Here is a 23,704-nt window from a genome sequence, read left to right as displayed (position 1 = left end):
GGAAATTCCAGTCCCAATTGATGTTGTAAGTTTAGGACTACTTATACAGCAACTTCCAGGAAGGATATGCATTGTATGCCGCCTAGAGTCACTCTTGATGGCAAGATGCATGGCGAGATAAATTTAATCAATAAAAAGTAATATTCAATATGAAGAGCTTTAGATTATTCTTACCAGTTCTGTTGATGAAATTAGTACCTTCCTGAAAATATTTCCAATCTTCCCCAACCAATTTTCATATACCACTAATTCCTATTTTCACATAACTGTATTGAGAATTGTACTGCTATGACAGGCTTATGCAACTTAAATGTCCAAACATTGAATATATCCCATTTTGTCTGCTAAGGAAGTGGATTTAGGACCAGCTGTATAATCCAAAGTGAAGTCCAATCTCCTCACAGGAAATACAACTGTTTAAACAATCCTATACATCAAGCATCTAAACTTCAATACTCAGAAAAGGAACAAACGCAATACCAAAAATGAAAAATCAATTCTTTATCAATTTCCCATGAAATAGAATCAGCCAGGAAAAATTTCTTCATCATTTAACTTATAGTTTATTATAATTTCATAAATCATAGTACCTTATCTCTTTAAAACTACTGTTATTTATTTTATAACTACAAAAAGAAAACAGTGTACTTTATGAGTTATTCTCTGTTATATTGATAGGTTGGACTATTATTTATAATAAGTAATAATAAATTAAGTAGCTACTGGCTCTATTTTGGATTGAAACCTTAAATATTAAAATAGTATTAGATTTGTAGTGGTTGTTTTATGCATGAGATGGCATTACAATGATAAATATTCTAGTGCCTGTAGTAAATATGGAAATGTAAGCTTTGAAATTACACATCACATTTGGAATTAGTAAACAAGAGTGACATGGCAGATGAGTTTTAAGCATATTTTAATTTTGGTTTAACTTAGAGGGAGCAAGTTATTGATTTATTTTTAAATGCATATACATGAGCCTCTGGCTGTTTCATATATAAAACAAAACATTAAAGCACTTAATTAAAGTACTTTAAACATTAAAATATTGATGTAATGTCTATTTACTACTTACTAAATTTGCCCATAACCTAGTGCAGACAAATATGATTTTAAGTACTCCAAAAACTGACAGAGATATTTAATTTATATTTAAATGATCTATCTCATAGCAATGACTCTTTTATAGAAATCTGCATTGTAGAATTAAAAATTAAAAGACGAGGAGGAGGAGGAGGAGGAGGAGGAGGAGGAGGAGGCGGAGATGTTTGTCTGATAGACTATATCTAGGCACAACAATTCCACCCACTGTTCAAATATGGAACTGATAACATTGAAACTAAAGTGCCAAAAATACTTCTAAATACAAAACATATTTGATTCAGCTTAGTATTCTCTAATATTATTTGGGGGAAAACAAGGACATGCTGTGCACAATGACATTAGAATTTGCAATAAAACAAAAGCTTCAGTGGGTAACAAACCTTTCTTCTCTTCACAACCTGTGTCAGACTTCAAGGTATGACTGCTGCTGTGTAAGGAATCTTTTGAATCTTCATTTTCATCCAAAACCCCAGCAAAGCTGATCTTCCTCTCATACCTGTGTCGATCCATCTCAGGATCCAAACGCAACCTGCAACTCTCCAGATCCTATAATATTATATAAACATAACAGTGTATGAAGAACAAGTATATAAATAAAACAGGCCTTCAAGTTTTTTCTGAAGCAAGAAGAGTTCAAACTGAAAGGGAAATGTAAATGTTGCATTAGATTTTATCCTACTGTTTTGTAATGAACCCAAGAAAGAAGTAGACTGTACTGAAAATAATTGACTTTATAGCTGGTTTCTATATGCTGCTCTTATAATTCTATTATAAATATTTTCAGGGGAAGGTGCTCTAAAGATTAAATAGAAATAGCTAACAAAAAAAAACCACTAATTTGTTCTCAGTGATTTTATGCTGGAATAAATATTACCAAGTAGGGTCCAAAACTTTTGCCAATATTACAAAAACAGTATTACATCATTGTGGCACAAGCTTTGCCTCTTTTTTATGACCACGAGATATTCACAAAGCACAGCGGAATAGGCAGAGCTTTCAGAGCAACAGTAAGAAGCTGCTTTTATATTTTGCTTGCCACTACTCACTTCCCCTAAAGAGACCTCTATGTATCTAAACTAAACTCAGAATGTCAAGAATGGTTGGACTAAATTGCCATCCATCCATCCTGAGAAATCTTTTTTTTTTTTCAAGACCTATGACTAACCCTTTGGCCATTTTGGAAAGCATATTTTTACTCTATCTCATCAATATATTCTTTAGCTACACAGTTGGTTTTTGGTTCCCTGCCCTACCCGGACCTTCCTCTACTTCTGCAACTTTATTCTTTTACATCCCAGATCCATTCCTTCCTCTCACGTACCACAAGAGGTTCAGTACGTGGCCTGGGCATGTAGGGAAAGGTCTCCCGAAGAAAAGTGGTGATCTCTAGAAGAAGCTGACATGCTGCCATCTTCAACGCAAAAGGACAACAACATTTGGTGGGATTTACTGTACCTAAAAAAGAAAATATACATACGTTCTGTTACAAAAAAAGAGCAGCAAAGAAAAAAGATCATTCTAAAATAATGGACACCACCAGACATAGTACATAATGCAAACTGTGTATGGAACAATATGTTGTATGATTATTCTGTTTGGGGGGGGATGTCACAGTCACATTTAGCTACCTTATTGTTTCATAGTCACTGTGATTTATGATACTTCTACAACAGTACCACTGCAATGATCTTATAGATATAATTCCTATGAATGAAATCTCTCTAGGAATTCTTCACCTTATAATTCAGATCTGTTTTATAAATGACACACTCTTATATTATTGTTCCATTATTTCCCCCTTTAACCAATGCACTCTCTAAAGATTCAGTTTGAGTGGAATAATAGTGTGTTTTAATTGGTGACAGATTAATCCTAACTTTCCCCTCCTGCTCTCTATATTATTAATTCTGCTACATGAAAGAAAAACAGCAACTGTTGTTTGTTTGAAAAATTATAAGGGAAAAAGCATGTGAAGCTATATGTCATATTTAGTTTTGGCCTTGATACACACTTGATGCAATTACAGAATATTTATTTGAAGAACTGATTAAACAATAGCAAAACTTCAGTCAATTTAGATGAAAGAGAAAGACTTCATCATACTTTTATTATTGTAATGTATTTATGTACATTTGCCATATTATTATATCAGTTATTGCTGAAGCAACAGCCCTGCCATTCTGTAATCCAGTTCACCCACACTCCATAATCTTCCTTGCTTAGAGCCATTTCATTCTACATTGGATAGAACACCACATGGTGAATGATATTAATATTTGAAAGGTTATGTACTAAAGGTGTTGAAGGTTCATAGCTTCCCTCACACATGCATGCTGTATTCATCCTCATGTTCTGCAGCATGCTTACAACAGCATCATAGCCATGAAAGCATTTTAACTGATCACATATGATTTCTCCCAGAATATTTGCTGCTGTTTCCAAAGAAATGAGTTGAGCTGAGGCCTAATCTACATTTATTTCCATCTTTTCTTTCTTCATCATTAATGGTGTCAGTTGTCTTCTCTAGAAGCTAGACTACAGAAGAAGGAATTTAAGCAAATCCCAGTGTAATCTCAAATTCCAAATTTCAGATACACAACTTGATAACAAAGGGATCAAGAAGATGAAAGTTGCACAATTGAAAACATAATCTAAATCCTTTCCTGTAAAGCTTTCAACTGGAGTATAGGAATGACTTGCACTGGGTGCTGGACTTCTCTTGGATTGGAAGAATAAATTGAGACCATCAGTGTGTGTTAGGTGGGTTTTTTACAAATCTGATGGGCTGTTCTTCCTGGTTTTAGAAGCTCTATAATTTCTCTCTGCGTCTAAATTCAATATGTCAACCCAAGTATTACAGAAGCCCCAAAGGAAAATAGAACCAAAATAGAATTTATTACCAAATTGCTTCTCACTAAAGTGTACAGTTGCTAGATGAAAACATTTCTTTAGAAAATAGATTAAGTAATAGAGAAGAGGAAAAGCTGGAGTACAGAGTGTTATGTTCTTCGTTCGCGTGCGAATGATAAAGATGCATGGTGACAACTAATCGATGCTTTATTCTCCTACTCCAACTCCAAGCAAAAAGCAAAAGACACGCAGGCCTTTTTGTAGGGCTTGAACCCCGGACTGAGTGAACCAATAAGATGTCTTCTTTCTTCGCGCCTTGCGCATGCGCACAAGGCTGGCGCTGCTCTGTCTGGTCCTGGGCAGCTTTTAGAATGCCCGGGACCATTTGCAACAATTCTGGGCCTGCTGAGTTTCCTCATCAGGCCCAGGACACACACAATTCCAATTTCTTTACAATCATAATAAAATAAATCAAAAGAAAATAATAGTCTGCTCACATGCAGACACCCTTCTTCTACTAACAGAGTTAGCCGACCAACCCACTCTCTAATGTGGACTTCGCGTGTCTATCTTCTACCCCACAAAGGTCCCATCTCCTCAACCTAGACCTGTAAAGTCCCTTGTACTGACAAGAACCTCACATATTCTCCTAGATGCTTAGGAGGGGCCTTAGCCCATTGTGACTTACGCAAGGTTAGGGAAGGTGCCTGGCCTGTCAGCTGACCTCCCTGGCTAGGCAGACCAGGACTTATTCTTAAGGGCGCCTGACCTACTGGCCCGTCTGTTGGGCTCACCAGACCAGGACTTTTATGCACAAGTTTTGCAGATGACCCCTGCTGAGGCGTGCCGGCAGAATTGCCAGAGCTCTCCCCAGGCTCCGTGAGAGCAGCCGAAATTCCCCAACCCTCTGAATTGGCTGAGGATTTCCCAACTACTCTGGATGGCTCCAGGAAACTTAGTCCCTCGAGCCCGCAACCAATCTCGGAAGTGACCTGCGTTGCAGGTGTGCCCCAATACTCCCAGTCCCCTGTGGCCGAGGTGCCAGAGTCAGGAGCCGCCTCAATGGCAAACCCCATCTCAGGTGAATTCCTGTTTGGAGCTCTTGCAGATACGCATGACTCCCTGTTTGGCACAATAGCTGAACTCTGAGGATATCCTTGCACCTCCCCTGGGAAATCCCTAGCGACCTGCGGTACGTCCCAGGAACAGTGAGGTTGTGTCTCATAAGGTTTACCTGAAGTGTGAGATTGTGTCTCAGGAAGTTGACCTGAAGTGCGACTTAATTCCTGGGCCCACTCCCCCCCAAGAGCGGAGGCAGGGGCGGAATCTACGGGGGACAACCGCCAGTGTTGATCGATGTGACACCGCAGGATGTGGCCATCTCCCAAGGTCATTTCGTATGATAGAGGTCCAGAGATCTTACAGAAGACAGCAGGAACCCACAGATGATCAGGAGCGTAGTTCCTAGCCCAGACCAGATCACCCAACTGGAGTCTCCTTGGTGTCCGCAGATGTGACACCTGTGAAGCCACCCAGTCTGGGTTCAGCCTGTCCAATTTAGTAATGAGTCTGCAACCCCAGCGAAGTTCAGCTGGGCTCTTCCCTGTGGTCATGCAAGGTGTGGTGCGGTGTGCAAGAAGAAAGTCAGCTAACCTGTGATGCCAGTTATCATAAGTCAATTTCTTGAGGGCATCTTTGGTGGTGCACACCATCCTTTCTGCCATTCCGTTGGAGGATGGATGGAAAGGAGCTGAAGTTGCATGGCGGATCAGGTTGACCTGAAGAAAAGCCTGGAGCTCAGAAGAGGTAAATTGAGGGCCATTATCTGAAACCAGAACATCTGAAACCAGAACCAGAGGCTATACTAGCAGGCTGGGACGCTGATTCAGACGCTGTCTTCCCCTCTTCAGGACTTCCTGGGTGAGTCCTTAAAACTTTTTTTTCTTCAGCTTGCAAAGGATCCCATCCTTGTCACCAGTATTGTATTCTCCATTCGCGTGCGAATGATGAAGACTCATGGTGACAACTAATCGATGCTTTATTCTCCTACTCCAACTCCAAGCAAAAAGCAAAAGGCACGCAGGCCTTTTTATAGGGCTTGAACCCCAGACAGAGTGAACCAATAAGATGTCTTCTTTCTTCGCGCCTTGCGCATGCGCACAAGGCTGGCGCCACTTTGTCTGGTCCCGGGCAGCTTTTAGAATGCCCGGGACCATTTGCAACAATTCTGGGCCTGCTGAGTTTCCTCATCAGGCCCAGGACACAACACAGAGTATCAAGATTAGCTTAACTGATTAGTTGCACATATCTGTATTTCGTACTATTATTTCCTCAATAAATGCACTTTTACATTGTAATTATTATGTTCATCTTATTATTACTGTAAATATTTTCACCTTAGAAAAATAATAAATGGAAGTAACCATAGTAGGTTTCACCAAATTTGCTAATTTCAAGTTTGAAACCATGAATTGAAAGGGAGGGAATTGCAAATTCTTCATATCTCATCTAGAGAGTACAGAGTTTAGTTTCTTCAACATTCTCTCAGAGTCATCCTAGAAATGTATAAGAAACTAGGAGAAGCTATAATTCATCCAGTGGTGGGATTCAGCCTGTTCGCACCACTTCGGCAGAACCAGTAGCTAATTTTTTGTTGGCCAGGCCCAGGAAGCGGCATCCACACAGAGAACCGGTTGTTCATGTATTTGAATCCCACCACTGAATTCATTCTAGATAAAATATGTACTAAAACTGTTAATAAGTAATTAATAAGTCTAACGGTGTGCCACATTGCTTTATAAGAAGTGCAATGGGACAAGATGACAATGTATATCTTAATAGCAAGTGAGTTAATTCTCTATACCCTTTAATTATCAAAATAAATTTACGAAATGTTACCGAACTTCTGAATGAGAGTTAAAATACAGTCACTGAGGTGTCCCGTTCCTCTTTGATATACAAATTCTTCTTTCTCTAATTTCTTCATTGAAAAGCAGACTTTCCTAATCTCGTTAACTCTACTCTGCAGCAAGGTATAAAGGTATGTCCTTATACATGTACATGTATACATATACATTTTTATTTATTTATTTAGCCACACAATTAGCAGAATAATTCTAGACAACTGACAGAGATAAAAAGGTTCAGGCTCTTTATGAGCTGGTTAAGAACCAATATATTGCCAGGCCTTGGTAACTGAAATAAGATGCCCACAATATGTTCTATCCAAATTTAGGTGGCTTAGATGTCCTTAGAACTTATATTTATATTTATAAATTACTTATATAAATTTATATAAGTAATCCAATAAAATTACAAGAAACTTTAATGGATAGCATGCTTAGAGGGGAAGAAAAACAACATTACAAATACACATAAATATAAATCAATGTATTACAGTAGACAAACATGTAGATGGTATTTTGAAACATTTTGTTCTGTTAGAGTGACCTACATTTTGTTGACACAAGTGTCATATTAACATACAGTCTTCTTGCCATTTAAAATAATGGTATGATACTAATTGCTACATTGCATAATATTAAAGCATAGATTAACCTCATGATCTGCAGATTGTTCGTCTACAACTCCCATGGTTACCAATCAAGATTAATTAATTCCTTACTAAGGAATGTGGTAGCTTACAAGGTTGGAACATTGGGCTGACAATTGGCAGCCCTGTGTTCGAGACCCATGAGCTCCCATCTCATGCTCCAACTCTGCAAGTATATAAATGGGTACCACTTTGGTGGGCAACTTCACAGGGATGCAAAAAGAGCTGCCACCTGGGCATGCCCTGGGCAATGGAGATGTCCCCAGCAAATCCTTTCACCATGCAAGCACTTTGATGCTTTTGACACAGAAGTATTAGTAACTTATGGTGAGTTCTGAATGTGGTAGTCCCCCATTTGAAGTGTAGATGGTTGGGAAGGGTTTTTCTAGAATCTGTTTGCCATAAAAAAAATTTCAAAAACTTCAACCAATGAATATTTGACCTCTAATTTAAATCTTTTCATTTAGCCTGCTTTCTAATTTTCCATTTAACAGATGGGAACTGTTGAGTCCGTGGCGGGAAACAGACACGAGAAGCAGCTGGAGTTCTCAGTTTCTTTTATTCAGCGTTCAGCTTACAGGAAGATAGCTTCAGCCTCGCCCAAACGCCTCGCAGCCTCTTATATAGGCAACTCCCGGGTAAATGGGTTACTTTTCCCGCGCCAGCACCCGCGCATGCGCACGGCGCTGGCGACAGCCTGTCTGGTCCCGGGCAGCTTTGCACCTGCCCGGGACTGCCTGCAAACGCCCGAGCCGTTTGCAAGGCTCGGGACATAACACCCCTTTCCCCCGGGCTAAAACTACTACCAACATACAACATTTATTTTATACGACAATTTGCTCCCCAGTGCTCCCACTGTTTACTGGCTTTTGCCTTGCCAGCAATGTTATGTAATCTTCTAGGTACTTAGGAGATTTCTTTGCTCTCTGTGACCTTCTTAGCTCTGGGTTACTGGCATAAGTTCCCTGACTGGAGGGAGGCGTGAGCCTGTTCTCTCTATTGTGCCCTGGTGTCTTCCAAGGACTGTGCCCCGATGCCTGGCCTGCTTGCTTGCCCACCGGGCTCGTCAGGCCAGGGCTTCTGTTGCTTTGTGACCTGGTTGTCCTACCTAGCTGTAGACCCTCAGGCCCCTTGAAGTGATAGCCACTGCTGGGCGTCTCTGTAGAACCTCCTAGGTCAGTCCAAGACCTGTCAGGAGGCTGTCCATTCCCTGAACCCCATTCTGTGCTCGGGCTCGTGTGGGTAAGCTCCATGACTTCCTTTTCGGAGCAATTGCGGAATCTTGGGATGGGCCGTTTGTGGCTCCCTCAGTGGAGATGGGCAGTAGCTCTTGCCCTTCCCTTTGCTCCAAAGGGTCCCCCTCCCCCCCCTGGAAAAGACCCAGGAGTCTCATCAGAAAAGTATCGCCTAGAGCGAAGTTGGTCGATGTGCCGACGCAGGACACGACCGTTGTCCAGGGCAACCTCGTAGGAGAGAGGACCTGTGATCCTGGACACAGAAGCGGGGACCCATGTATGACCAGGCCCGTAATTGCGAGCCCAAACCGGGGCACCCACAAGTAGTTGTCTAGGTGCCCTAGGATGTGAGGTAGATGAAGGCAGTCTGTCCGGATGCAACCGGTCAAGTCTAGTAGTAAGTTGGCGCCCCCAACAAAGTTCAGCTGGACTTCTCCCTGTAGAAGTGGACGGTGTGGTGCGATAAGAAAGGAGAAAGTCAGCCAACCTGTGATGCCAGTCCCCGTAGGTGAGTCTCTTCAAGGCGTCCTTTGCGATGCGCACCATGCGTTCAGCCATACCGTTGGTGGATGGGTGAAAAGGCGCAGACGTGGCATGATGAATCAGGTTTGCCTGTAAGAAAGCTTGGAATTCGGAGGAGGTGAATTGAGGGCCGTTGTCGGACACAATGACATCTGGCAGCCCGTGTGCAGCAAAAATCCCCCTCAGTACCTGAATAGTCTTTGCAGTGGTGGTGGATGAGACAGGCACAACCTCAAGCCATTTTGAATGGCTGTCAACAAGGACCAAGAAGAACTGGCCCTGAAAGGGCCCAGCGTAGTCAATGTGCACCCTAGACCATGGGGACTGTGTTTCCTCCCATCTATGCACAGGAGCTTGGGGCATCTCTGGGCGAGATCGTTGGCACAGGTGGCATGCGTGTACCTTAGCCTCAATACCTTTATCTAAACCAGGCCACCACAAGTGGCTGCGTGCAAGAGCCTTCATACGAACAATGCCAGGATGACCCTCGTGGAGGGATTCTAAGACCCTAGTCCTCATTGAGGTGGGAATGACAACTCTGTTTCCCCAAAGCAGACAACCCTGAGAAAGGGACAGTTCGTTCCTTTTGGACCAGAAACTCTGAAACTCAGGACTAGGGCAGTGCTCAGGCCACCCGGACAGGACCCAGGAGCGGACACGTGAAAGTGTGTGATCTGTACCCGTTTCAGCGGTAACATCCCTGGCACTAAGAGGGAGCTCGGGCAAGGCTTGGATTGATAGAATGTTGACAGCTGGCGCGGGGTCAGCTTCTACTACTGGCAGAGGCAACCTACTGAGGCCATCAGCATGGCCCATTTCTTTCCCAGGCTTGTGGAGTAATGAAAAATCATATGCAGACAAAAAAATAGACCACCTAAGCATTCTAGGGGAAATGATGTGGGGAGTCTGCTTACGTGTGGTAAACAGTCCCAGCAGAGGCTTATGGTCAGTGAAGACCGTGAAATGCCTGCCATATAGAAAATCGTGGAATTTTTTAATTCCAGCAACAACAGCCAGAGCCTCCCTGTCTATCTGAGCGTAGTTGCGCTCGGCAGAAGACAGTGTTCTGGAGTAGTATGCAATAGGAACCTGAGTTCCATCAGACCTGAGGTGACTCAGGACAGCTCCAACCCCGTAGGGGGACGCATCACAAGCGATGCACACAGGAAGAGACTCGTTGAAATGTGCAAGAACACTGTTAGAAGTGAGCAAGGCCTTGACTTCTTTAAAGCAAGCCTCATGTGCTTGTGACCACAGCCACACAGCTTGTTTGTCTAGTAGCCTGTGAAGAGGCTCAGCTACACTAGCTTTATGTGGAAGAAAAGAATTGTAGAAATTCAGGAGGCCTAAGAAGGCCTGAAGTTCGGCCTTAGACTTTGGCCTGGGTGCTTCTAAAATAGCAGTTAGTTTGGATTCAGCAGGATGAATCCCAGCAGCATCAATTTTGAATCCCAGAAATTCAGTAGAAGGCACCCCAATCTTGCATTTGTCTTTTCTGAGCTTGAGGCCTGATTTCCTGAATCTTAACAGGACAGCCCTAAGCCTTTCAGCTAGAATGTGTGTGGAGTCTCCTGCAATCAAGACATCGTCAAAGTAGGGGCAGACCCCTGGTATACCTCGTAGTGTGTTTTCCATTACGCTTTGGAAAATCCCAGGAGCGACATTCACTCCAAACTGTAGCCTTTTTACCTTAAAGGCTCCCCTGTGGGTCACAATGGTCTGAGCTATAGCAGCATCATCATCAACAGGCAGCTGTTGATATGCTTGAGCTAGGTCAAGCTTTGCAAAAACACGCCCCCCCTTGAGAGAGGCCAGGATGTGACTGACCACAGGAACAGGATAGGCATGTTGCTGCAATGCCTTATTGAGTGTGCATTTGTAATCAGCACAAATGCGAATGTCCCCATTTGCCTTTAGAGGCGTGACAATGGGGGTCTCCCACGGGCTGGAATCAACAGGTTCTAGGATTCCCTGTTGGATTAGTTTGTCTAATTCAGTGTCAATCTTACTTTTTAAAGCAAAAGGGACCCTTCTTGCTTTAATCCTAATGGGAGTGACAGTGGGGTCTAGCTTTAAGGACACAGGTGGTCCTTTGAATGTGCCCAGCTGGGGGCTGAAAACATCTGCAAATTCTTTGCAGACTTCCTGTAGGTCGAGTGTTTGTAAGCTGTTGAGTCCTGTGACGTGTATCCCCAGGGCCTCAAACCAATCGAGTCCTATGAGACTCGTTCGTTCACCCCCTACTACTAATAAGTCTAGTGGACCTTCAAAACTCTTGTATTGCACGTTAAGGGTGGCCTCCCCCTTAACACACACTCTTGAGTTCTGAAAATCTGTTAATACAATATCAGAAGGCCTTAACTTGGCCTTAGTCCCACTACTGGAACAAATCTTCCTAAATGTATGCAATGAAATGATGGAAAGGGCAGACCCTGTGTCTAGTTCCATAGATAATGGAACCCCTTGTAGCTTCACGTTGAGTGACAGCTTTTTCTTCATGGGCTTGTGTGTGCCTGTCCTACAGATGCTTCTTCGCGAAGCGCAAAAACCTACCCTATTCTGGCTGGGGAGTCTGGTACCCTTCAGGCGTTCTTCTTGGGGTTGTGCCTTTCGTCGGCCCAGACACACAGCTGCAATGTGCCCTTGTTTGCCGCATGCCCGGCAGGTAGCGGAGCGGAACTTGCAGTCGGTTCTCCTGTGGCGACCTCCACAGCCGATGCACTTGAGCGGAGCCGAAGAGCTTCCCTTCTGGTTTTCTTCCTTCGCGGGGTGTAGACGGTCGACTTCCTCATCCGGATCCTCCTCGGAGTTTCGTTGGACGTCTTCCTGGTGCACGGACGCACCCTCTGCACTGCTTCTGATCGGCCGCATGTTCTTGACGGCGCCGCCTGCTGCTTCTTCTGCGGTGACTTCCCTTAAGGCGTCTTGGAAGGATAATTCTTCCTTAGCGAAAAGTCTCTGTTGTAGCTTTCGATGCCTTAACCCGCACACGAATCGGTCCCTCAGTCGTTCCTCGAGGTCCTTGAACTCGCAGGGCTTGGCGGCCTTCCGTAACGCGGCGATGTATTCCTTGGCTGACTCACTGGACCGTTGATCCCTTTGTTCGAAGGTGTGGCGCCATGAGATAACGGACACCTTGGGGTGGAAGTGCTCCTTCAGCAGCTTCTTCAGGTCTGCGTAGCTTACAGACTCTACTGGGACAGGTGCTGCAAGGTTTTCTGCGATTTCGAAGGAGTCTTGGCCGCAAACGCAAAGCAGGGTGGCAGCCTTCAAGCTATCTTCCCTCACTTGGTTTGCCTTGAAGTAGTTCTCCATTCTGGATACGTAGAACTCCCACAGCTCTGGATGTGAGACGTCGAATTCTGAAATCCTTCCGATTTTCGCCATCTTCGGATCTTCAGGAGATGGGTCTATCAGCCAGCCTACCCCCGAATGCGCACCGGATTGGCGGGCAGCTGCCGAGTCGACGTCGTTCCTCTTCCGCCGCTCAGGACTCCTTGGGTAAGCTTACACTTCTTCCTTTCCAGGTAGTGCAAGGCATCCCACCTTCGTCGCTAGTGTTGAGTCCGTGGCGGGAAACAGACACGAGAAGCAGCTGGAGTTCTCAGTTTCTTTTATTCAGCGTTCAGCTTACAGGAAGATGGCTTCAGCCTCGCCCAAACGCCTCGCAGCCTCTTATATAGGCAACTCCCGGGTAAATGGGTTACTTTTCCCGCGCCAGCACCCGCGCATGCACACGGCGCTGGCGACAGCCTGTCTGGTCCCGGGCAGCTTTGCACCTGCCCGGGACTGCCTGCAAACGCCCGAGCCGTTTGCAAGGCTCGGGACATAACAGGAACCATCTAAAAGAACCCTCCTTTTCACCAACCCACTGGAGTTAGAGGACACTAGGATGGCTAGCAGAAGCATAAGTCATGCATAGCACTTTTTTAAAAAACCTGAAATCCTCACAAACCTGGGGCATATTTTCTCATGGCAGGAAAACATTTAAGTGAGAAAATGGGTAGTTTAAGGCTTTGTGAAATCTCACCTCTACACAATTTGGATTAATGCAATATAATCTAACCCATATATTTTATTTATTTATTTATTTATTTATTTATTTATGAGACTTATATACCACTTTAAGTGCAAACACTCAGTGCAAACACTTAAGTGCAAACACTCAGTTTCCAGGTGCAATTCAAGTGCTGCGATCACCTTTAAAATCTCACATGTCTCAAGACCTGGTTATTTCTAAGACCATCTACCCAGAAGTAAATCTGGTAAGAGTCCTAATGTAAGTCCTCCACCCCAGGGAGGCCCATAGCAGTGCCTTCTTCATGGTGGTGTTTCTGTTTCAGAAAATCTTGTCCTCATATATACAAAATACCTTCTCCCTAATGAGATTTTATAAAGAAGTAAAAATTGGGTACCAGTAGAGACTATTTGGGGGATGTTAGAATTTAGTATCTTGATCAACACTATTGTAATTTATATTTTATTACTACTGTTTTAAATCTTTAGGCTTTGCTGTGTACACTGCTCTGAGCACAGAATTTTTAAAAATAAATTTAAAAACCAGTAATGGATCATATTGGAAACTGAAATTTCAGATCTGCATTCTCAGTCCCCAGTAAACAGTCAGTGCAGATTCAAGTAGATGTTTACTCTATTTGAGTTATAAGTTTACCTTGGTATTACTGAGCTACTGGAAGTAATTATTGGATGCAGATGAGAAGATGAACCCAAATAGGTCCAAAAGATTCTGCAGGTGGCTAAATTTTTATTTATATAAACTTTATATAAAAGATAGCACATCTAATTATTTCTTCCTCCTCTAATTTTTAATGCATCTACTATTACATAATGTATGAGAGCTAGATTCAGATAGTCAACGAAGAAAAAAAAGAGAAAATGTGGTGAAACACTGGGTGGAAAGGGAACAAAAAAAAAGAAAAATAATTTTTTAAAAAGAAAAAAGAATAAGTGTTCCTAAAGGAGAGGTTCTTACAAGTGGGGGTTCTTGTAGTAAAGGGAGTCTCCTTACTGTCATCTAAAAAGTCTTCTTCCTCATCCTCCTTTCTCAGCCTCCTCTTGGTCTCCTCATCATAAATAAGGCCCAGCAGATTGGCCGGACTCTCACTCTCACAATGGCAAAGTTCGTTGAGACGGACTCCAATTGCCTGCCAAAAGTATGAATTAACAAAGGGTCATAAAGGTTTCTTAAAGGAGAAAGCTCAACTGTAATGTTGAAGTTTGCAAATAAAGACCTCTTTTGCATTCATGTTGATTATATTATGTCATTAAAAAAAATCTGGGAAAAATACCACAACAAAGTAGAGCTTTTATGTAATAATTTACAACATTCAAAGTACCTCAACATCTAGCAACCTGTTGTAATCCTTTCTTTTTTTATATATAATAATTTTTATTAAAATGTACAGATCCAAACATAAAAAATTAATACTAATTAAGAAAGATATAAAAAGTAAAGAGAAAAATAAAAAATGCAAGGAAGAAAAAAGAAATATATGAAGAAACTACACACACACACACACACACACACACACACACACACACACATATATATATGGATAAACAATTTCAGAAATTTATCACCTCTGATACAACAATATAAGATCTCTTCCCATATCTCATCTCTTACCTATAAACAATTTTGTCACTCAGTTGTAATCAGCAACAGATCATTAAAAGTTAAACCAAATTTTTATTCATTTGCTTTTAACACAGTAACTTATCACATTTTCTGAAAATACAAGTTCTCTTTTTTCCACATCTTATCTATAAACAAATGTTTAAAGCCTCCTTTAAAAGCTACCAGAAACAAAATATATATATTATCCCTGATCAAATCATCCACATTTGTATTCCTTCTCTTTGAATCTTGATCTTGATCTTTAATCTCTTTAAATAGTGTCCTTTTATTTTCTCTTTGTCTCTTCTCAGAAATTCCTTTGTAAGTGTAACACATCTCTTCTGTAAATCTACAATAAATATCCGAATCTGGTTTTTATTTGTGCATTCCTTTTAATTATTGAGACATCAGCTGCTTCATTTATAAATCCAGTGAATATTAAGACATCAGCTGCTTCATTTATAAATCCACATCTGTCTTGTTCCTGTCATTTTTATATCCACATTAGAATCAGCATCACTGTTTTATCTGTAAAAACTTTATCCTCTTCTATATCATCTTTTAAATCAATTTTTATAATAACAGATAAACCTAAGAGTAATTTCTTAGTACAGTGTTCCAAAAATATCCTTAAATTCTTCCAAAGTTAGAATATTTTGCTCCATTATTTATTTTTGGGTCTCTTCTCTTTTAATTGTAATATTTAGTTCTTTCTGGTTTCCCCTTGTGTCCAATGTTCAAAGTCCTCTCATCATATTCTTTTCTAATCAACAGCATTTTCCCACAGGAAGATGTCTTATATTTAATTTCAAAATCTTATTTCAAATTGACCTGGCCCTTTAGTCCATTTGTAAAATTAAGTATATGCAATTAGAAGACAGCTGTCAAGAAATGTCATGATTCAATTTGTAAAATCTACTTTAAAATAAATGATTCAGAAACATTACCAACAGAGATTCCAGAGAAAAAGGTGCAAATATTTAGAGAAATTCCAATTACAATATTAAAGAAAAATAAAGAATACTCCTTCCTGACAGATCTTCTAAAGCAGAACAACATTACTTTTCACTGAGATAAATTCGAATTAGAAATCAATGCTTTAGACTAAATTCGGCACCAAAGCACAGCCAAGTTTTTCTGGAAAGGTATAGATCATAATTGCATTATTTCTTAAAAGACAAAGAATTAATTACTATAAGAAGTTGGCCTTTAAAAAAAGACAAAAAGAAGTCTGGTATGGATCAAGGTTGTGGAAATGGAATACCTGAAACTTCTTTATTATAATGGATGGATTGTAAGATTTTTATTTGAAATATAAATGGGCAATTAAAAGAGTTAAGACAGGTAAAGCTCCAGGACTGAATGGCCTATCAAGTGGATTTGAGCATTTGAAGATCATCTACTTCTTCCAATGAAGAACTTAATGGACTCTATTTTACAAGGAAACTCTATGCCTGGTTCATGGAAAGAAGCCATATATCTTTGATACCCAAAGAGGAGCAGGACTTAGCTTCTGTGAAAAATTACAAACCAACTTCACTTCTTAATGATGATTATAAATTATTTACATCCATTTTAGCTGAAGGACTTAAAAAAAATTATGAGATTACATATAGGAAGATCAATGTGGTTTTTTTACCCAGAAGATAACTAAAGGACAATGTGAGTATAGTCTTGGACATAATAGAACATTTACAACAACGCAGTGACAAAAAAGTTTCATTAATTTTTTTGGGATGCAGAAAAAGTTTTTGACAATTTGATCTGGGATTTTCTGTTTATAGTAGTTGAAAAGATGGATTTTGGACTTATTTTTTGAAATCCATTTATGCACTCTAGAAGGCTCAGATTATGGTGAATGGAAATTTGACAGAATTGTGTGAAATCCAGAAAGGAATAAGACACAGTTGTCCTTTATCTCCTTTATTATTTATCTTGGTGTTGGAATTGCTAAACACAGATATTAGACAAGACAAGAGTAAAAGGATTACAAATCAAAGCTCATATGTATAAACTTCATGCCTTTGCCGATGACTTGATTTTGATTTTGCAAGACCCACTGAAGAATATTGAATACGCTATGAGGAAGTTTAAAACATTTGGAGATGCAGCGGGTTTGAAAATAAGTAAACAAAAGACGACAATATTGACAAAGAATATGAATGAAGATGACCAGAAAAAATGGAAATAAAAAACAGGATTTAAAGCTATGAAAAGGTAAAATATTTGGGGTGACTCTTACTAATGAAAATTCTAGATATATAAAAAATATGTTAAAACATCAAATGAGATAATGTTGGACTTGCATAGAAAAATTAGATTTGTCATGAATGGGAAGAATTTCAGTCAATATGAATGTACTACCTAGAATGTTATTTCTTTTTCAGACTATATAGTTCCCCAACAGAAAAGAGATACTACTGGAATCTAAATGGATGACATATTGTAATTTATTGATGTTTGAAGAAGAGGGACCTAAGATTAAAAACAAGAGAAAATCTAGTATGTGAAAAATTTAATTGTGACTGAGTTAACTATTATAGAATTTTTTAAAGATTTAAATTTGATAAAAAGTGTTTTTGTAGGAGATAAATCTTAACTGAGTAGGAACGTATGCTCTGGAGATGACCATCTGATTACTAAAATTTATAAAATGTCATTTAAGATGAAAATTAGTTGTAACATAATGTTAGATCAGTGGGAAAATGTATGAACCAATGATTTAAATTTTACTTTGAATTTAAGTTTAAAAGAAAACTTTTATAAAATGATTTATCATAGTATTTGATTCTGGATATTTTGGCAAAAATGTACAGAGGGATTCTCAACAAGTGCTGGAAATGTAATCAAACTTCAAATACATTTTTTCATATATAGTGGTCTTGTAAGTATGCTAAATCATATTGGATAAATTTAATAATGACAAAAGAAAATATTTAAAATACAATTACTAAGGAAGCCTTTCCTCTAGGTATTATGGATAAATCAATAGAAAAACAGTTTGGGACATTGTTTCTCTACATGGTAATAGTTCCAAGGATTGTTTATACACCAACTGAATGGATTTAAAAATTGACTGAACTGGCAGAAATGGTGAATTTAACTGCTTTGATTAGAGACAATAGATTAGATAAGTTTATAAGAGATTGGAAGCCATTTGTGGACTTTCTGCATGTTAAATATAATAACAGATGCTTACAGAGGGCTTTGAAGATTAGTTTTACTTTTGGGGTTACCTGTTAATTACTTTTTTAATATAGTGAACAGTTACAGTGGGTCAATTTGAATGATAGATAAATAGATTTCCACATCAGGGACATCTTTTTATATAATATAGTATTTTCTAATTATTTATAGACCAGTTATATTTGTTATTTTTTATTTCATACACATGTTTTTTTATTGTTAGTGTTTGAAAATGTTAGTTTGCTTTTTCTTTTTTCTTTATTTTATAAAATAATATTTGCAAAAGTAGAAAAAAAAATAAGTCCTTGCTTAAAACCTCTTTCACCAGGATTGAAGGGAATGCACCCAATATAATGAGATTTGCCTTTCTGAAGATTTCTGCCAGAGCTTTAAAACCTGCCTGTCAGCTGTCCTCGGCCTGCTGCCGACTCCCAGCTGGGCCGACTCCCAGCTGGCTGTTGGGAGCTGGGTGGTGTGTAGCGGACCCGCCTGCTCCCCACCGACGCCTGGATGCCGACCCACTCCCAGCTGACTGTCGGGAGTCGGGTGGTGCTCATGGCCCCCCTGTGAACATCGGCCAGCTGCTGGCTGCATCCTCCCCATGTCCCACCGGCTCATGGCAAGCCTAGGGGCTTGACACTGCCAAAGACTGCTATATCATGGTCTCCTTGCAGGGAGGCACCATATGGAGTACTTGTAGGCAATCTCTCTCCTTTATCTGGAGAGAGATTCTGAGGAGTTGATCCATTTGCTGGCTCCTTGTTCCACTGTGGTCATTAGCTTTTTCTCTACAGAGCTACTGGTATATTAAGTCTGCCATTGCTTCCTTGGAAGTCTGCATTTTTCTGTAATTCTTTCCACAGCCATGTATATTGGATAAATGTTACTATCCCCAATGAAAAATGGCTTGCCTAAGGCAAAAGCAATGGCCAAACTTTTGTATTGCATTTTTAATTAACTCTGATCAGTGGTTTTTTTGACAGCAACTTGTAAATCTATGAATAACTTACTAAATAAAACAGAAAATTGAGCTTGTTTCATTGCTGTGGAGAGGGAGTAAAAGCAAAAACATTTAGAACCACAAAATCAGCCCTGAACAAATCTTGTTTCTTTTTAATAGTAAAAAAACCTGGAAAACAATCTGAGCCACTGATCTTAACTGATCACTAAATTATTGCAGAAAAGTGGAATCATTTAAGTAACCTTGTTCAGGCTACCTAAAATATGTGTCTAACAAAACTACATGAATAATACCACATGAATAATACTACATGAATAGTATAAATCAGAAAGCTAATGGATTATTCAGAACAGAACTTAGATGGTGTTGATTGGTAAGAAAACGAGGGACGGAAGATGAGAGGAAGGAGTGAAACTTACTTCCCCCCACTGGTAGAAGAGCTTGGCTGCATTCCACTGTAACTTCTGGTTTCGTTTATTCCCCACGATTGGAGAACGCCCACGAGAAAGGCCTTTCTTAGTAATATTCACATGATGCCCCTTCATCCATTCTGGCCAGTTGCCCCGATTGCAGCGGTGCACAAAGCGAGCACATTCCAAGAAAAGGGCCGCCCTCGCCACTACTGGTGCCTCCTAAAATGCATTACCAGAATGTCCTTAACAAGATGAAAACTAGCAAGCTGAAAAAAAATGTCAAAGACTCAGGGGGTCAGGTTTCAATTTTTTAAAATAAAAAATGTACAATGCTGTTTCAAGCAAATGTAAATGAAGCAAATATCATAGATTGCTTGGACCTCAGGCTTTTTATCAGTTGACGAGGGCAGGCTCTTTTGGTACTTGAGGAATGCTTCAACATTTTTTGATATGAGGCTCACAGTAATGGCTTCATGTAAACTGAAAAAGACAATGTGTAACATGACAAGACTTTTTCAAGAAAAAACTATTCTAAAACAATAATTAGCATCCCAAGAGATACTAAAGGATAGGATACTAAAAATATACTAAAATCTTTACACTATTTTTACACAAAATATAAATGAGATTGCTAAAAATAAATCAAGGAAAAGAGTAAAAATAAATAAATTCTTCAAATTTTAATACATTTGGCTGTAAGAAACATAAGTTTCTATAAAAATGAGAATTTCATAAACTATTCCTAAGTCATCTAAACTTTTTGTAGGGATTTAGCTCTAATAAGTGTAGTACTTCAGACTCAACACAGGGCTACCACTTCCTTGATAATGAAATATCAGTTCATTCCAATGTAATACCAGTTCATGATTTGTCAGTACATCAAAAGGTACTTTGGTTACTCTCCCCTCCCTTCTTTTATTACAGAGGGACTAATCTGTCTGCTGAAAGTTAATTTGTAATATCTCATGCCTGTATTTATTTATTAATTAAAATAACCTGAAAATTAATTTGCATTTTCATATGTATGTATATACATTTTTGTACATACTTTCCAAAATATATACATTTTCAAATAATACTTCAATTATAATTAGCTTTGGAACATTATTCCATCACTATGCACATTTCAGTATGACTTTTTGTTCCTGTTCATAAAGCAAAAACAAAAAAGAACTATCTGGAAAAATGTTGGTATTAACGTATCACACATTCTATTTGTGTATAGTTCTGGGAAATACAAATTAGGTAGCTTCAGATTAAATTGTAAACTGAAGAATTTTTCTCCAATCTCTATAATCCATAGAGATATTTTTTTCAAAATTTGTACAAATTGAATTTGCAAGTAAATCTATATTGGCAAATGATGGAGCACAGTTCAAACTATGGCACAGACAAGGTAATATATAATTACACAGCACACATGGGGAGAAGAGGGATCTAAGGTTTATTCACATCACACCAAACAATCACATTATCCAATTTCATACATGTACAGTAGCTTTTTGTTACTTAATCCAAATAACACGATGCCGGATTTGTCTGCTTTCATACATATATTCAACTGACCCCTGAATTTTTATGTAGCTATTACCAAGTGGAAATCAATATTCTTTAATTAATACATGAACTAACATTGTAAATAATCATTATATTTCTTTTTTTCACTAGGCTTCCCTGATTGACATAAGAATTTTCTTCTTGCCTCCCAAAAAGCTGATTCCCTCCCCCCCAGAGAAGGTGTTTTTCTTGTTTCATGTTAACTAATTTCATTGGAGTAAACAAGGTCAAATACAAGTTCCTTTTCTCTTATACCTCCTTAGCTGCAGTAAGATGAAAAGTGAGTTTAATGTTTATATTTTTATAAATATAAAATTAATTATTGTTTTACTCTTCTATCATGTTATACAACCAGAAGAGGGCATTATATCTACAATTCTGTGTTGAGCCAGCCATATTAGCTCACCAATCGAATCTGCAACTATCAATGTATATGCACTTAAAAGTTTAATATGGAATTTTAAAATTAAATGGAGAAAATAAATCTGAACTCTGAATGCAAATCTATCTCCCACAGATCCAAAGTGGACTGTGAGGGAGTCATATCTGCTTTTTCTAACAAATGCGAGGTAGGCAGCTCTGTTCAGTTGAACATAGTTTTGATTGGAATGCTTGGCTGGTCTCTATAGCTCTAAAGGGGTTAATTGCTTGGCAACATCAGCCCTTGGACCTTTATTGCAAGATCTATTTCAGTTACATCTAATGCCTCAAGCCTTATCTCAACCGAGGAGCCATGATATAGCTTTCTGTTGGCTCAACTTCATATGAAACAAATGTTATCCACATTGCACTGAGTCAACATGCTGAATCTCAGAGCATTATGCAAAGGCATTGCAGTAGCTTACCTTATGCCCAGAGCAATCTGAAGAAGCAGCAAGAGAAAGATGAAGATGTTTGACAGAATGGATAAGGATGAATTCACACCACAGAGAAACACATCACAAATGAAGAGAAATGAATTAGCCACAAGATGCATTGCTGAAAAGAACCATAAGTTACCACTTTCATTGTCCACAGAAACAAAGCGACACATGGCTGCAACATTCAAAATAAGATGCACATTTTCCTCATAATTTGCTTATATAGCTGCGTCCTGCTGCTATTACAGTATTTGTACAATGTAGTTTAAAGATGGTGAAAACAATAACAACAACAAAAATCACCATTTTCTTTGACAGTTTCATATAGTGGCAAAAGGCTTCTGAATAATGAATTCAACACATAGATCAAAGGATAGATAAAAAGTTCGGAATTTGGGGAGGGGAGGGAGAGTTGATTGTCACTAGTTAAGATTAATGTGCAATTCATGCTTCAGAATATATGAATTTATATAGTTTGTGAGAGAATTGCAGCATTCATTGGAGCTAATGAGAATCAGCTCGGAATGAAACAAGCAGTGTTCTGAGTGGATATAGGTATCCCATAGAAACTCAAGGATTTGGACTTTGGGACACAGATCTTTGCCTTCTTATGTAATATGTTCTCTTGAAAACCTAAAGCCAGAGAGTCTGAATTCCACTTGCTGGCATTTCCTATGTATATGCTCAAGAAGCCAGAAGGATGTGGAACCTCTTATTCTGCATTGCAGAAAGAAAGGACAAACATCATGTGATCAGGGATATCAATATCCCAGAAGTGGTGGGAACTCATGTTCTTCATAGTGATTTCATTTAAGCACTAACCCTCTACAGATGTCAACTGTACATACAAGGAGAGGGATTAGATATATGGGTACTTGATCTCCCCCTGCCCCTCAAATATAATTGCTGGATAGTTGCACCAACTGGGTAGTTGCACCAATGAGGTTTCTATTGATGTATACCTCCTAGGCACTGAAAAACAAGGTTGTAAATCACAAAAAAAGTATTCTCTAAGAAAAATATTAAGTAATCAGAAATGTGGGTTTTTTTCATACTAGGAGACTTGCAGAGGGTTTCCTTAGTGAATCTTCTGGAAACTCTTCTATAGATATTGGGCATGCCTTTTTTCATGGCTCTCCACATGTAGAAGGCAACATGAAATTAAGGCCAAGAAAGAGGGACAGAGGAAAGTCTAGTTGTGTCCTCAAACAAAGGGATTGAAACACAAATATCCATCTATGACAAGTGTGTCAAAGATGGACGCTGTGAAGGCTGCATGAAAATGGCCTGTGCTCTTGCACAATCTCTGGAGCTTCTGAAAATTGCAGGAGAACAGGGCATGCTTTTATATAGTTTTTGGAGATTGCACAGATCCTCTTCAAGAACAAAGGCCTCATTTGACCTAGAGGCACCTCAGATAGGCCACAGAGGCTTGTCAACAGAAAGAGAACACTGCCTGAAGATAAGTGGTCTGCAGCAGATCCTGCGGAGCACTGAGTCACAGGAACAATTGTGACTCATGTGCCTCAGGGAGATTGCTCAAGGCTCTTGTGCCTCAGGAAGATGTTTGTTTGTTTGTTTATTATCCTAACTTTAGATTTTTCTAAACAACTGAAGACATGGTACAAACCTAATACTCCTCCCTCCTCCTCTTTTCCTTAAACAACCATTCTGTGAGGTGGGTTGGGCTAAGAGAGACTGAACGCCCAAAGTCACCCAGCTTTCTTTCATGTCTAAAGTGGGACTAGAATTCACCGTCTCACATTTTCTAGTCTGTGCCTTAATCACAGACAAAACTGGCTCCCAGAATACTGTGAGGCAA

General features: G+C 39.6%; 1 protein-coding gene and 1 long non-coding RNA gene across 16 annotated transcripts in view; one reads left to right on the top strand and one right to left on the bottom strand.

Annotated features, from left to right (window-relative positions):
• UNC80 (unc-80 homolog, NALCN channel complex subunit) overlaps positions 1-23,704 on the bottom strand; it is a 185,213-nt gene that overhangs the window by 87,251 nt on the left and 74,258 nt on the right. For 8 of the 14 annotated variants that reach the window (XM_039352938.1, XM_039352942.1, XM_039352945.1 and 5 more), the window contains exons 23-26: positions 19,472-19,684; positions 14,261-14,432; positions 2,429-2,562; positions 1,488-1,653 (exon numbers count right to left, since the gene is read on the bottom strand). In XM_039352938.1, coding sequence (XP_039208872.1) covers positions 1,488-1,653; positions 2,429-2,562; positions 14,261-14,432; positions 19,472-19,684 — 685 coding nt within the window. The remainder of the gene's footprint in view (positions 1-1,487; positions 1,654-2,428; positions 2,563-14,260; positions 14,433-19,471; positions 19,685-23,704) is intronic. The other 6 variants (XM_039352941.1, XM_039352946.1, XM_039352947.1 and 3 more) reach the window with 2 other exon arrangements.
• Positions 1-23,704, top strand: part of LOC120312333 — a 97,291-nt gene that overhangs the window by 11,740 nt on the left and 61,847 nt on the right. The gene's annotated exons all lie outside the window — the stretch shown is intronic.

This window comes from Crotalus tigris, unplaced genomic scaffold (genome assembly GCF_016545835.1).
Source record: "Crotalus tigris isolate CLP2741 ecotype Arizona unplaced genomic scaffold, ASM1654583v1 scf7180000018485.2372832, whole genome shotgun sequence".
In the NCBI taxonomy this organism is placed as follows: domain Eukaryota; kingdom Metazoa; phylum Chordata; class Lepidosauria; order Squamata; family Viperidae; genus Crotalus; species Crotalus tigris.
This window is presented reverse-complemented; position numbering and strand designations above follow the sequence as displayed.